The sequence below is a fragment of the Neopelma chrysocephalum genome, unplaced genomic scaffold (genome assembly GCF_003984885.1).
Source record: "Neopelma chrysocephalum unplaced genomic scaffold, ASM398488v2 Primary Assembly neopelma1_69, whole genome shotgun sequence".
In the NCBI taxonomy this organism is placed as follows: Eukaryota; Metazoa; Chordata; class Aves; order Passeriformes; family Pipridae; genus Neopelma; species Neopelma chrysocephalum.
In genome coordinates, this window is record NW_020897729.1 from 10,422,231 (window position 1) to 10,435,085 (window position 12,855).

At 40.1% G+C, this 12,855-nt stretch overlaps 1 protein-coding gene and 1 non-coding gene across 2 annotated transcripts in view; both read left to right on the top strand.

The window, feature by feature from the left end:
* The first annotated feature begins 1,012 nt into the window (after positions 1–1,012).
* KPNA4 (karyopherin subunit alpha 4) overlaps positions 1,013–12,855 on the top strand; it is a 13,254-nt gene continuing 1,411 nt past the window's right edge. The window contains exons 1-16 of the mRNA XM_027685845.1: positions 1,013–1,092; positions 1,857–1,946; positions 2,033–2,062; positions 2,146–2,198; positions 2,895–2,990; positions 3,078–3,163; positions 5,157–5,243; positions 5,451–5,620; positions 5,715–5,759; positions 6,644–6,775; positions 7,040–7,168; positions 8,659–8,763; positions 9,392–9,463; positions 10,139–10,301; positions 11,094–11,188; positions 12,251–12,855. The exon at positions 12,251–12,855 is cut by the window's right edge and continues 1,411 nt beyond it. Coding sequence (XP_027541646.1) covers positions 1,051–1,092; positions 1,857–1,946; positions 2,033–2,062; positions 2,146–2,198; positions 2,895–2,990; positions 3,078–3,163; positions 5,157–5,243; positions 5,451–5,620; positions 5,715–5,759; positions 6,644–6,775; positions 7,040–7,168; positions 8,659–8,763; positions 9,392–9,463; positions 10,139–10,301; positions 11,094–11,188; positions 12,251–12,349 — 1,494 coding nt within the window. The 5' untranslated portion in view covers positions 1,013–1,050 and the 3' untranslated portion in view covers positions 12,350–12,855. The remainder of the gene's footprint in view (positions 1,093–1,856; positions 1,947–2,032; positions 2,063–2,145; positions 2,199–2,894; positions 2,991–3,077; positions 3,164–5,156; positions 5,244–5,450; positions 5,621–5,714; positions 5,760–6,643; positions 6,776–7,039; positions 7,169–8,658; positions 8,764–9,391; positions 9,464–10,138; positions 10,302–11,093; positions 11,189–12,250) is intronic.
* Positions 7,493–7,802, top strand: LOC113968943. Its single transcript, XR_003534688.1, has one exon.

A 12,855-nucleotide genomic window follows, 5' to 3' on the forward strand; every position in this document is an offset into this window, starting at 1 on the left:
GCTCTTCCCTGGAGCTGTCCCTGGGTTGGATTTTCCCTTCCCCTGCCTTTTTTTCTCCTCATAATAAGCTGCATTTTGGTCCTCAAACCATGGCAAGTTCTGCCTCCAAAGCAGTGGGGAACCATCCCTTCTTTTCCTTTCCTGTCCTTTTTTTTTTGAGCTCCTTCCTTTGAGGAGGTAATTTCTCTTGCTCAGAGCTGAAATTTGATTTTGAAGAAATGCACATTATTTTTGACAAAAAAATAATTATTTTCTGAAAGTCAATAATTTATTCCTTATCTTCAGCAGCTTCTTGCTGTTGATGTTAAGCTGCTCCTTTTCCTTCTATCCTGTGTTAGTGCAGACCCTGATTTCCAGGACTTCAAACTTTCCCTGGGACTTGTGGAAGTGAAGTCACCATGAAAGTGGAATTGTTTTGAATTTGCAGTGACTGAGAACAGCAAAGTTCAAAGTGTGGAACACAGTCACACCAGACTGATTTATTCTCCTGTTTTCACTGCAGTAACAAAGCACAATAAAGCAATTTATGTATATTTACAAATTGATTTTTTTTTCCCCCTCAGTTCTGTCAATGGGAGCTGTAGAGAAAATAACCCCAAAAAATTGCTCTCAAAGTACCAGGGGTTTTATGTGGTTTCCACCTATAAACAATAGTTTTGTAGCCTGGTTTTGCTTACAAGGTATCTTAATTTGAGCTTGTTTATAAAGCTACTTCACTGCTGGTTTGCCATGATCTTTATAATGCTTTTGGGGCTGTTTTAGGCACAACTCTTTCAACTTTTCCCTTTCAAGGACACCTGTTTATTCCTGGTTCCATACACTCTTTTTTCCTCATCATGAACACCTAGGGGACTGTTTTACTGTGAAATAAAATAGGCACAAATAACATAATTACTTCCATTTCCTGTAGGATTTCTGTTTTTATAATGAAAATTAAACCCTTTGTGTACAAGTATTTAAAGTGCATCAACTGAAATAGTTGTACAAGAACTTTTAAAATTGGTCTGAGTTCAGAATGTGATATATTTTGATCTTCATTTTTTGCAGACTATGAGAAGACAAAGAAATGAAGTTGTTGTGGAATTGAGAAAGGTGAGATGATCCAGGATTTTTATTACTAAATGGGATTTTACTTAGTAAAATGTAAGAGTTTCTGTTTAAGACTTTGTTCTTTCTGCCTCCACCAAGAACATTGTTCCACTATCTCTTCATCTTTACTGATCTAAACTTTGACTTAGAAGGAAGTTCTGAAATTTTTATACCTGGTCCTGAGAGTTCCATAATTTTTTGTCCTGAAAACCAGGGGTTTATTTGTAATTTAATAAATCATTCTTGCTCCTCCAGCCAGGTTTTAAACACTGTACAAAAAACTTGTTTTTCCCTTTGAAAATCAGATGTTCCTGCTGATCTGTGGGCAGAAAGCTGTTTATTTACAGCACACAATAGAGTGGGAGAGTCTGAAGGTAACACTAGAATTGCTGGAAAACCAGCTCCAGAGGAAAGGAATCACAACTGGAATTATTTTCCCTGTGGGATGAACAGAAAGTTGGCCTCTGGGAATTGCTGTGTCTCGTTATAAGTGATGACAAACAGGTTTTGGTGTCAGTGTTGGTGGATTTGTGCACAGGGAACTTCCAGCACAAGTTGTTGCTGTGTCCATAAAGTTGGATGCAGGATTTTTTGGGAAGAAGTGGTTTTCAAAATGTGCTTTTCTGTGCAGTCCATTCCAACTTCTTGTTAATTTTAACAGCATGTTTATGATGCTTGTTTAAAACAGAAGCTTCTCTTCCTTCCTTTACACCCCCACACCTCCTAAATCAAAGTTTTGAAGGGATTCACTCCTTTTTCTGTTTCAGAACAAAAGAGATGAGCATCTTCTAAAGAGAAGGAATGTTCCCCATGAAGATATCTGCGAAGATTCTGATATAGATGGTGACTTCAGAGTGGTAAGAATTAACTGTCAAGCATATCTTCTTTTTGCATGCATTAAAAACATTTTGAGTTTCTAACTGCTTTTGTCTCTGTTTTCTAGCAAAACACTTCTTTGGAGGCAATAGTACAGGTAAAACCAACTTAATTGTTCAAATATTCCTCATGTCGTGGTGACAAATGTGTGAAAAATCTAATTTTTTTTTTTTCTTTTAGAATGCTTCAAGTGACAACCAGGGTATACAGTTAAGTGCTGTGCAGGCAGCAAGGTAAGAACACAGCTTTTTCAAATATCTTGGATTTATTCTCATTTTATCATGCTTTTGGAGTCAGAAAATATGTTCTAGCTTAACTGGAAATAGTATGTAATTAACTGATTTTTTTTTTAAAAAAGAAAACTTGATATAGAGAACTTTAGAAAAAATCAAGACATCTTTTAAGTAGTGTGGATTGTCATTATGGATAAATACATGGAATTATCTTGGTGCAAACTTGATGCTTCTCACAAGTAGAGTTAAAATATATAATTAGGAGGACTGTAAAGTGTTCAACTTTAAATACAGAAGGTTCTGAGGATCTCCCTTGGTGGGTGGTGGAGGAAGGAGCTGGTGGAGGAGGGTGGAGCTGGAAAACTGTCACCAGTCAGTAAAATAAAGAGAAAACTTCCAAGGTAGAGGTTTTGGCTTTCCAATAGCTAAGTAATTTTAATTTTGGGCCTTTGTGATTTTCACTTGAAGTGGAGAAAACAAATCTTCTTTGGTGTTTGGGAGTAGAGACACACTGGGGAAAAAATTCCCAGCCCTGAAGGTTGTGTGGCACTGGAACAGTTTGTCAGGGAGGTCACTGGGACTCTGTGCTTGGAGCTTTCCCAAACTCAGCTACAGGAAGGCATCACTGCCCTGCTCTGGATTCCTCATGGTGATTTCTCTGCTAAATCTGTTTTTTTTTTCTCCTTCCCCACCCAGGAAGCTGCTCTCCAGCGACCGCAACCCACCCATCGACGATCTAATAAAATCAGGAATATTACCTATTTTAGTGCACTGTCTTGAAAGAGATGACAAGTGAGTATTTCACGTTTTCATGGCTGATGTGTGACTGATTTGAGAGCTCCCATTACAACAATTGTTGTGTTTCTCTTCCCTTGCCAGTCCTTCTTTACAGTTTGAGGCTGCGTGGGCTCTGACAAACATCGCCTCGGGAACCTCGGAGCAGACACAGGCCGTGGTTCAGTCCAGTAAGTCCAGCAGGGTTTGCTCATGGGTGACACTCTGAAGCTGCCACAACAACAACATCATCCAAAACACCCTGTAAAAAACATCCACATCCCCCCTTTCCCCTCAGCAAGTTCACAAATCCACAGGTTGGATTCGGTTGGAATCAGGTTGTTGGTCACTGAAGGACCTGCCCAGGAAGGTTTCTGCCTGATGTTCTGCCTCTGGCAAGTGGTGTCAGGTGAATCACAGGCCTGCTTTTGGTCTTTGTTTTCTCAGGGTTTAAATTCAGTTGGGTTTCCTAATGGTGATTAACATCTTCTGGAAACTCACAGTGTTTTAGCAGAGTTGGTATCTGCTGGTTTCCGGTTTTCAAACTTAAAAGAAAACCCAAACAAACCAAGACCCAACAAAAACCTTGAAACAAACACCAAAAACCCAACCAACCAAAAAAACAACAACAACAAAAAACCCACAGGAAACAACAACAGCAACAAAACAACAAAAAAAACCCAACCAACAAAAAACCCCAAAACAAACAAACAAACAAAAAAGGCAAAAAAAACCCCACCCAAAAAACTCCAGTGGAGGGATCTCCTATCTCACTGCAAAGAGTGTGGGGAGAGCTGTGGGCCAAGTCCAGAGGGTGCCTGACATCAAACTCTTCCAAAATCAAGTTGAAGGAAAAAAACCTGTCCTTCATATTGCATGGAAAGAAATTGCTATTGGATTTGCAATCTGAATTTTGCCAGGCAATGGAAACTTTCTTCTATACCCCAAGCATGTCTTAAGTTGAAGTAGTGCTTCTGTTGATAAAGCAGAACTAAGAAATGTGCAGGATTTTTGAGTGTAGTGAATGAAAAAGAGCTGCTTGAGCCTCCTGGAATAATCAAACATAGTGTGAAACAAGTTTTGCCTAAAATTTAAGCAAAAAAATACACAAAACTTATGTTGGTTGCAAGATCAGTCACCCTTTGCTTTCCCAACCTCAGTGTTAAAAACCTGTTGACTTTGTTTAATTTGGATTTGATCATTTTACTGTGTATCTTAATTCTTTTAACTTCCCTTTTTCCCATCCTCTTCCTTCCCCAGTTGCATCCCGAGTTTTCTTTTGGAAATCTAATTAATAGATAATCTGTCCCACACCTCTGATCTAGAACACTTTGTATTTAAACCTAGTTTATCAACAAATTGAGCACTTCTGTCAGGTGTTCTGTAAGTCTGTGTATGCACTAATTCATTTAATAGCTCTGACACATGAAAATTTGATTTATTTCAATGAAAAAGATGGCCTGTTGTAATCTTTCCAAAAGTACTTAATATGCTTGCTGGGAAGGTTTTTTTTCTCCTTGCATCCAGGCATTATAAAATACCCTTATTTAGTAGGAAATAAGAATCCTGCTGTGGTTTATTTCTCTCTAGTAAAACATGGTTTCCATTGAGAGAGCAACTAAAAATACCAGTTTCTCTTGAAATCTGTGATCTGAAGTAAATGGGTTTTTTTTATAGGCTCAACTATTATGCAAGCAAGCACCTTAGTGTTGGGGGAAAATAAACCAGGATCAATTATCTAAATATGGAGCATGTGGAAGCCTTTCCTGCCCTCTTCCTACATTCCCAGTCCATAATGGAGCTGGGCCCCTACTTACTCTTTGAGTGGGTGGAGTTGGTCTTAGAGTTCCTGCTTTGCAGTTGATTCTGATGCAAAGCTTAGTGACATTTCTTGAATTCAGAAATCCTGTGCTAAATCTGGAGGCCTGACAAGCTCCAGTAAACTTGTGAGACTTGCAAACAAATTCAATTTAATATTCTGAAAGGCAGGCTCTGTAAGAATACACAGCAAAAGGCAGAATTATTGCAGTGTTTTATTGCAGTGTCACCTGGGAAATAAGTGAAATTTTGACCAGTTCTTTACCAGGAGAAAAATTTCTTGTGTACGAGTTCAGGATGTGAATATTTGGTGTTTTGAGAAGCATTTCTTGACCATCCCCTGTGGGGTTTTTTTGTGCCTTTCAGATGCTGTGCCACTTTTCCTGAGGCTGCTGCATTCACCTCATCAAAATGTCTGTGAGCAAGCTGTGTGGGCTTTAGGAAATATCATAGGTTGGTGTTACTCCTGAAAACTTCTAAGGATGTTTTAGTGTTGTTTATAAAGTTTTTGATGGAATCTCCAGGAATGTGTTGGGCTGTCCACTCTTCTTGGTGGTTTGGTGTTTTCTGCCACCCCTTCCCTCGCCCACACATCCCTAAATCCACGAATTGTGAAACTTTGCTGTTGAAATAACAGGAATTCTGTGCTGTCTCTTCCAGGTGATGGACCCCAGTGTAGAGATTATGTTATTAGCCTTGGAGTAGTGAAGCCTCTGCTGTCCTTCATCAGCCCCTCCATCCCCATCACCTTCCTAAGGAACGTCACCTGGGTCATGGTCAACTTGTGCCGCCACAAAGACCCCCCTCCACCCATGGAGACCATTCAGGAGGTGATGGAATTGGGACCCAACCCCAGCTGGGGGGTTTGTCTGCCTCAAAAATGGCTTTTAAAGTATAAAAATAACTGTTCCTTTCCCTCCTCAGATCCTTCCAGCGCTCTGTGTTTTAATTCACCACACGGATGTAAATGTAAGTCACCAAAATAAGACTCACTTTTATGCTCTGATGTAGTTTTGTAGCTGAAATACAAAGATTAGTCATAATTAACTCTTTTTCTTTATAAAAAAACCGTGATGTTCCCTTTCATTAGTGCAAACTTATTTTGGTATCTTTTAACTGATTATTTTGAAGTATCAATTCGGTTTTTTCCCTGGTATTTCTGTATCTTTGCAAGTGTTTATTTGCATGTGCTTTCCCTGCACTTAAAATAAAATGCAGTTTCAATTGTATTTCTGTGAGCATTCATTTACAGATAAATACAGGAATTTTTGTGCCTAGCACTTGAATCTGTAATGAAAATCAGTGTAAATGAAATTAAAAACAGTGTCTGCTACACATGTCAAATATCAGGTTTAGATGCAACTTCTGAGGTGTCAAATATGAACATTGTTATTTAATAGTGAAGTAAATGAGCAAGACTTTACTGAAATTATAAAATAGCTCATTTTTTTGCCTAAACATAAATGAGAATTTAAGATTCTTTGCTTCCTAGTGAAGTTGTAGCTCAGTTGTCTGAGTTGATGGCAACAGTGCTTTGCCAAAATATGTCTAAATATATTAACTAATGTTCATACAGTAATTATGCTATTTAATTTCTTGGCTGTAAGTAGGTGAAATGAAGCTTATTTGAATGTTGGAAGTGGCTGTATTTCAATCAGTCAGGAGTTGTCAGCTGCAACAACACTCCATTTTTATGAGCTGTCAGTCGAAATGTTCCGATTTACAGCTGTTTAAATTAGATTTTCTGCGTGTGAATGCACAGCACTAATGGAAATTAATCTTGCATTTATTTTTAACTGTACTTTTAATTATTTTGGTGACACTGGTGCTATTTCTGTCCTGTTTCCTGTCAGATATTGGTAGATACAGTCTGGGCACTCTCATATCTAACGGATGCTGGCAATGAGCAGATCCAGATGGTCATAGACTCCGGAATAGTCCCTCATTTGGTTCCTCTTCTCAGCCATCAAGAAGTTAAAGTGCAAGTAAGTTTGGATCCCTTGAAGGAAGTGCTGCTCTAAATGTGCTACTAGAGAAAGTAGCTGGTTTCTTTTTAGAGTTGGAGTTTAAAGAGCTTTTTTTTATTTTTTTTTATTTTATTTTTTTTATTTTTTTTCCTGTGCGATGCAGCATTTGCATAAAAAAGCTTTTGCTTTCTGAGCTGTTTGTGCTCGGCCAGGAAAAAAAAAATATTTGGTGAAAAGAGCTGGGTTTAAAAGGAAGTGTTTTTGTTTGTGGTTTGTCTCCAGACGGCTGCTCTGAGAGCTGTGGGAAACATCGTCACCGGCACCGACGAGCAGACACAGGTAGTTCTCAACTGTGAAGCTCTCTCGCATTTTCCAGCCCTTCTGACGCATCCCAAAGAAAAAATTAATAAGGCAAGTGATTGTACCTGATTGAGAACTCTTATATTTGGCTTAGCTTGGATCCCACACGATGTAATGTCACAGAGATTTGAGTAATTGGCTCCTCACGCCAGTTTGTGGCAGTTTGCAGCAATGCTGAGGTTTTTCTGGAGATTTAACATCCACAGGAAAATCTCTAAGGAGCTGCAGGCTTGTACTTGACAAGGATGTTGTTTCCTGATTTTCTTCTAATTGAATTTTTATGAAATCAAAGCTTTATCTTCTAAATCTGGCTGTTGACTGAAAAGTTGGGAGTTCTCGATACGTGAAATGTCACTTTAATTAAACTGACTCTCTTGGAAGTGATGAAATAGAGATAATTGGATGTCTTTGAATGGAGTGTGTGTGTGAGAAATGGAATTTAATCCAAATCAGCTGGGGGTGGGGTGGGGGATGTGTGTGTGTGGATGGATGGAAAAGGCTTTAAATGGGGGCACTGAGTTCCGTGCTGACTCCGGAGTGCATCTGAGGCGTGTTGGGCACTTCTGGGGCCACTCTGCAACACTGCCAATGATTAAAGCCCAAACCAAGCCCACCAGGAGAAGCCCAGGCATCCTAAAATCTCTACCAGGGTCACTGATGAAAGTGGTCCTGGGATCTGATCTCAGAGACTCAGTTGAATGAAATGGGAAAATTCCAGATTCTCTCACGTGGAGAGAAACATTCAGCTAAAAAGTTGTTGTTCCAGAGAGGTTGAGAAGGGAATTGTGGAGTGATGGAAGGTTTCTAGGAAGGCAGAAATCTTTCAGCTGTAAGATTAGAAGCTGATACTCTGAATATACTGAAAATTTAATGTGAAACTGTTACTTCTTGACTAAAGGATCCATTCCCACTTAAAAAGGTGTGTGGGGACTTTTTATTCTGACTTAACATAAGAATCCAGACACAGTCTTTGGCTTGGTTCAAAATTTAATTTTAAATTTAATTTAATTTTTAATTTAATTCAGGACTGGGAGGGGCTGCTGGGGAAAAGATCTGTTCTTGCACACTGTGCCAGGCACCTGCTTTTGGATGTTGCTGGAAGGAGAGTCCTGGACAGAATGAGCATCAAGGGTCCAATAACTGTTGAAAATGAAGCATTTAAAGTAATAGGTGTTGTGTTTTCTTGATGATTGAAGCCAAGGAGAGAGACATTATGAAGGAGGGAAAGAACATCTCCTGCCACTCTCATGTGTGGAAAACATGATGCTGTCCTGCATTTTGGAGCTCTTCTGGCCATCAGCTGAAACCTGCTCCAGCATCCATTGTCAGAGGTGGAAGCAATTACTGAGTGCCCATTTGTGACCTTTTTTTTTTTTGTCTCCAAATAATTTTTCCTTTTAATCTGAAGTGTTTGGTTGTAAACTGGTAACAGTGAAAGATTGGAGTTGGAAAAATGTGCATGTTATAGGATCTTGCTGGAGGGGGAATAAATGCTCTGGAAGGCTGTGTGAATTAATTCCTGCCATCCTTTTGTTTTGCAGGAAGCCGTGTGGTTCCTATCTAACATCACTGCAGGAAACCAGCAGCAAGTTCAGGCAGTAATAGATGCAAACCTCGTTCCAATGATAATTCATCTTCTAGATAAGGTTAGACCACAAGGATTGCTGTTGAATGCTCGTGTGGCACTTCAAATACCTGTGTTTGTTTTCAGGTTTTGGGTTCTTTGTGTCTTGAAACGTGAGTTTGCAAAGCACCTTGTGCTCCTTGTGCCTTGTCAGAAACAAGGAGGTGGCTAAAAGAATGTAAGAAGTATTTAGGGGAAAAGAGCATTCATAAATAGTTCTGTTAACTGCCAATTTATTGATCCCTGAGAAAAGAATTGGAGACCTTTCAAACTGAATAAACAGCCCTGAGCTGAGGAACTTCAGCCACAGTTGCAGTGTGTGCAGGGCTTTATCAAAGCTGACACTTAGTGCTTATCTCTGCCTGTAGGACATGACAGCTGTTGATAAGGAGTGGGAGAGAGTGGAGTGAGTGCTGCAGTTTTATGTGCTTTGATGTAAACAAATTTCCCTTCCCCTGGAAGATGGATTGGAAAACGTGGTTGCAGGGAAGGGAGGAACAGAGCAGGATTTAGGAGTCGCTTTCCCTGCTTACACACAACTGATACAGTGATACTGTGCAGGGTGGATTGTAACAAGTACAAGCTTTTATGGGAATACTGTGTTCCAGAAAGCCTGGAGTGACTGTTTGTGTCTGTGGTTGTGTTTTCAGGGTGACTTTGGTACTCAGAAAGAAGCTGCTTGGGCAATAAGCAACTTAACGATCAGCGGAAGAAAAGACCAAGTGAGTCAAACTTTGAGGTGCATTCCCTGTCTTGGGTGCATTGGAGGGAGTGCCAGGATTAGGGATGTCTTTGTTCCTCCACTGCTCAGTAACTCTTCCCTATTCCACAAGGGATTTGAGCTTCAGTTGGAAGCTCATTCATTTCTGGAATGACGTGACATCTTAGGATGGCCTGGGAGCTGTGAGTGGCTTCATTCAGGCCCTGATGGGATTCCTGGGCATTCCACATCTCCTTTTACCTTTTTTCCCCAACCATCAGAATGTGATAATTACAAGGGGAGTATCCCATGAGTAGAATTACAGTAGTTCATTGTAAGCCCAGATTAGGGGCAGGGTTGGGGTGGTGCTGCTGATTTTCAAAGATGAGGTTGAAGCTCCTTATCCGATACTGAAAAATTCACAGTGTCTGCTACTTGTGTGTTGTAGCCCTTAAATATATATATAACTTGATCCCTAAATGTCACCTTTTAATAATAATAATAATTACATAATAATAATTAACATAAATGCTACCTTTTGATGCTCTAAAAGGGGATTTTTGAAAGTGGCCACTGCAGAATACCTGGTTGGGTAACTTTGAGTACTTGGCCTTCATGGAGCTTGTTTGCATTTGTGTTTGTGCTGCACTGTTTTTCTGCCACATTCCTGGTGTAACTCCTGCCTTTCCCCCCTCAGGTGGCTTACTTAATCCAACAAAATGTAATCCCTCCCTTTTGCAATTTGCTGACAGTAAAAGATGCACAAGTTGTGCAAGTGGTTCTGGATGGACTAAGTAATATATTAAAAATGGCTGAAGATGAAGCAGAAACCATAGCCAACCTTATAGAAGAGTGTGGAGGTAGGAGGATCAATATTTCCAGAGGTTTTTTGCAGAAATTGATGTTTTGGCTTCCTACTGTGTGTTGGTTAAAACCTTTTTTAAAGTGACCTTTTCATGCCCATCAGGTGAATATACCCAGCTTTTCCCACCTAAGTTAAAATGTGGAGGAGCTGGATAATGGCAATAAAACTTATTAGATGCTGATTTTGTAACAGTCATTTACTAGACAAATTATTCTCATTGACAGATTAGTTTCTGTTAATGTAGGGATGATGTGCTTACCTTAGTCATGCACAAGTCATGTCCAGGTGGACTTGAAAAAAAGAATTCCAGATACGGTGGTTTTAAAAATATGATAACTTTAGTTTCCTAATGGCTCTGAGACTTCCTCTGTGTTGGTTGTTATTTAAGTTGACTGAAACTTTTCATGGATGAACAGTGATATTAAATTTGGACACAGGTAAAAAACTGGGTGGGATTTGTTAACATGGAGTAGAACAGTCTTTAAAATATCAAATCTTGAGGGAGGGCAGAAAAATCACGTGATTGGTGATGGCTGGGAGGAGAAAAGAGGTGTTTGAGCCTCAACTCTGCTTGTCAGAGCTCCAAAATTACTTACATGTGTATGTACTGTACACTTATTTATCTGTATATAAATGTGTATAAAAATATATATAAATATGTCAAATATGAGTTTACAGCACCTTAATCATAGTCACTCTGTTCCCAGATTTGTTTTTAATTTCATTCTTGGAAAATTGTTTTGCCTGAACTTGGTGTTCTGATATTTCCCTCGTGCGTTTGTCACAGGGCTGGAGAAAATTGAACAGCTACAAAACCATGAAAATGAAGACATCTACAAACTGGCTTATGAGATCATTGATCAGTTCTTCTCTTCAGATGATGTGAGTGTGTCATTCTCTGCAGTCTGCCCCTCGTGGTGGTTTATATTTATAAATATGGTTCGGGGTAAAGCTGCTCTGGGGGACTCGTTCGGTTCGGTGCAGAACGAGCCCTTGTTTGAACCGACTGCCTCTCTCACCATTCCTCACAGTGAAGCATCTAAAGAAGATCTGAGGCCTAATTTAAGCCTCATCTCTAGGGATTAAAATCCCAGGCTTTGAATAGTTCCCTTAACTCTGAGCCCCTGCCTGAGCCTGACATTTCCCCTTTGATAAGCTCCCTGCTGCCTCGAGGGCCGAGTCGGAGCTTCTGCTGCTCCAAGTTGGAACATTGGAATAATTTCAGGGGTGTGGGATGTGCTGATCAGGAATGTCGTTTTCATTTCAAACATGTGACACAAATCAAAGGGAGGTTTGATTTGTGTGCACTTGAAATCCTAATTGCAGAGAAAGGAAATGCAATCACGGCAGTCTGTGCTGTGAAGGGAGAGAGGGGGTTTCTGCTTGGTTGGAGAACTGCAGAAATGGTAGAGCTCAGCTGCATTCATGCCCTGTTTTCACTTGGAAGATCATTTTGTGCTAGACTTTCACTTTTATGTGAGCAATAACATCCAAGGCTTGTTTAGCAACTTAAATTTTGCATAAAGAGCAGGACTTGGAATTTAATCCAGTGTCAGTGTGGAAACCTGTGTTACCAAATATGTGTTACCCAGTTTAAATAGAAACTGCAGTCTGGGTTTAATCCTTGCTCGACTTAATGGTATTGGTCATCTCTTAAGAACTGTGGCTGTTTAGAAGACCGACAGAATACTTTTTCAGCAGTGAAAATTCCATAAACACGATATTATTGGGTGCCGTGTAGACTTTCCTGCTAAATAAAAGCTAAAACATTTCAGCTTAAATGACTTCATTTTAGTGCTCTACTAAACTGTGGGGAAGAATGGCAAGACTCAGTGCAGGGAAGTTCCTTAGGTAGAAAGGGAGATGATTTTTGGAGTGTGCAGCTCCTGTTTAGTGAGGTTTTGTGTCCCTGTCCCCACTCACAGTGTTCCCATTCCGTTCCAGATTGATGAAGATCCAAGCCTTGTTCCAGAAGCAATACAAGGCGGAACATTTGGTTTCAATTCATCTGCCAATGTACCAGCAGAAGGGTTCCAGTTTTAGAGTGGTATTTTGGAAGTTAGGTACAATGCAGCACTGAATAAAACAAAAAAAAAAAGGTTTGATCCATCAATCTTGGCTCATGGGATCCGCTGCTGCATTAAATCGGGAAAGCAAATGTGAAGATTTCATTTGGAATCACAGAAAAGCCCAAATGAAGTCAAGATGGCGAGTGGGTGCGAGTGAGAATGAGTGGCAAAATGTAATGAAAAACTTCACACTGAATGCTTATTTAGATTGTTCAAAGAAAAAAAGGGCTACAGGTCACAGATCTTCAGTGCCTGAGACGGAACACCGACTTCCTAGAGCAATTGGGGGAAATGCAGTAATATCATCATCAAGCCTCGTAAGCATAAGAGAATAGGATGCCCACATAAGTCCAAGAGAATGAGCCCAGGCCTTGCTATGAAGCACCGTGTGAATGGACACCGTTGAGTGAATGTCTGGACTCGCTGCCAGGCTGGATCCCAGCGGGGGCTCCGGGCTGGATCCCAGCGGGGGCTCCGGGC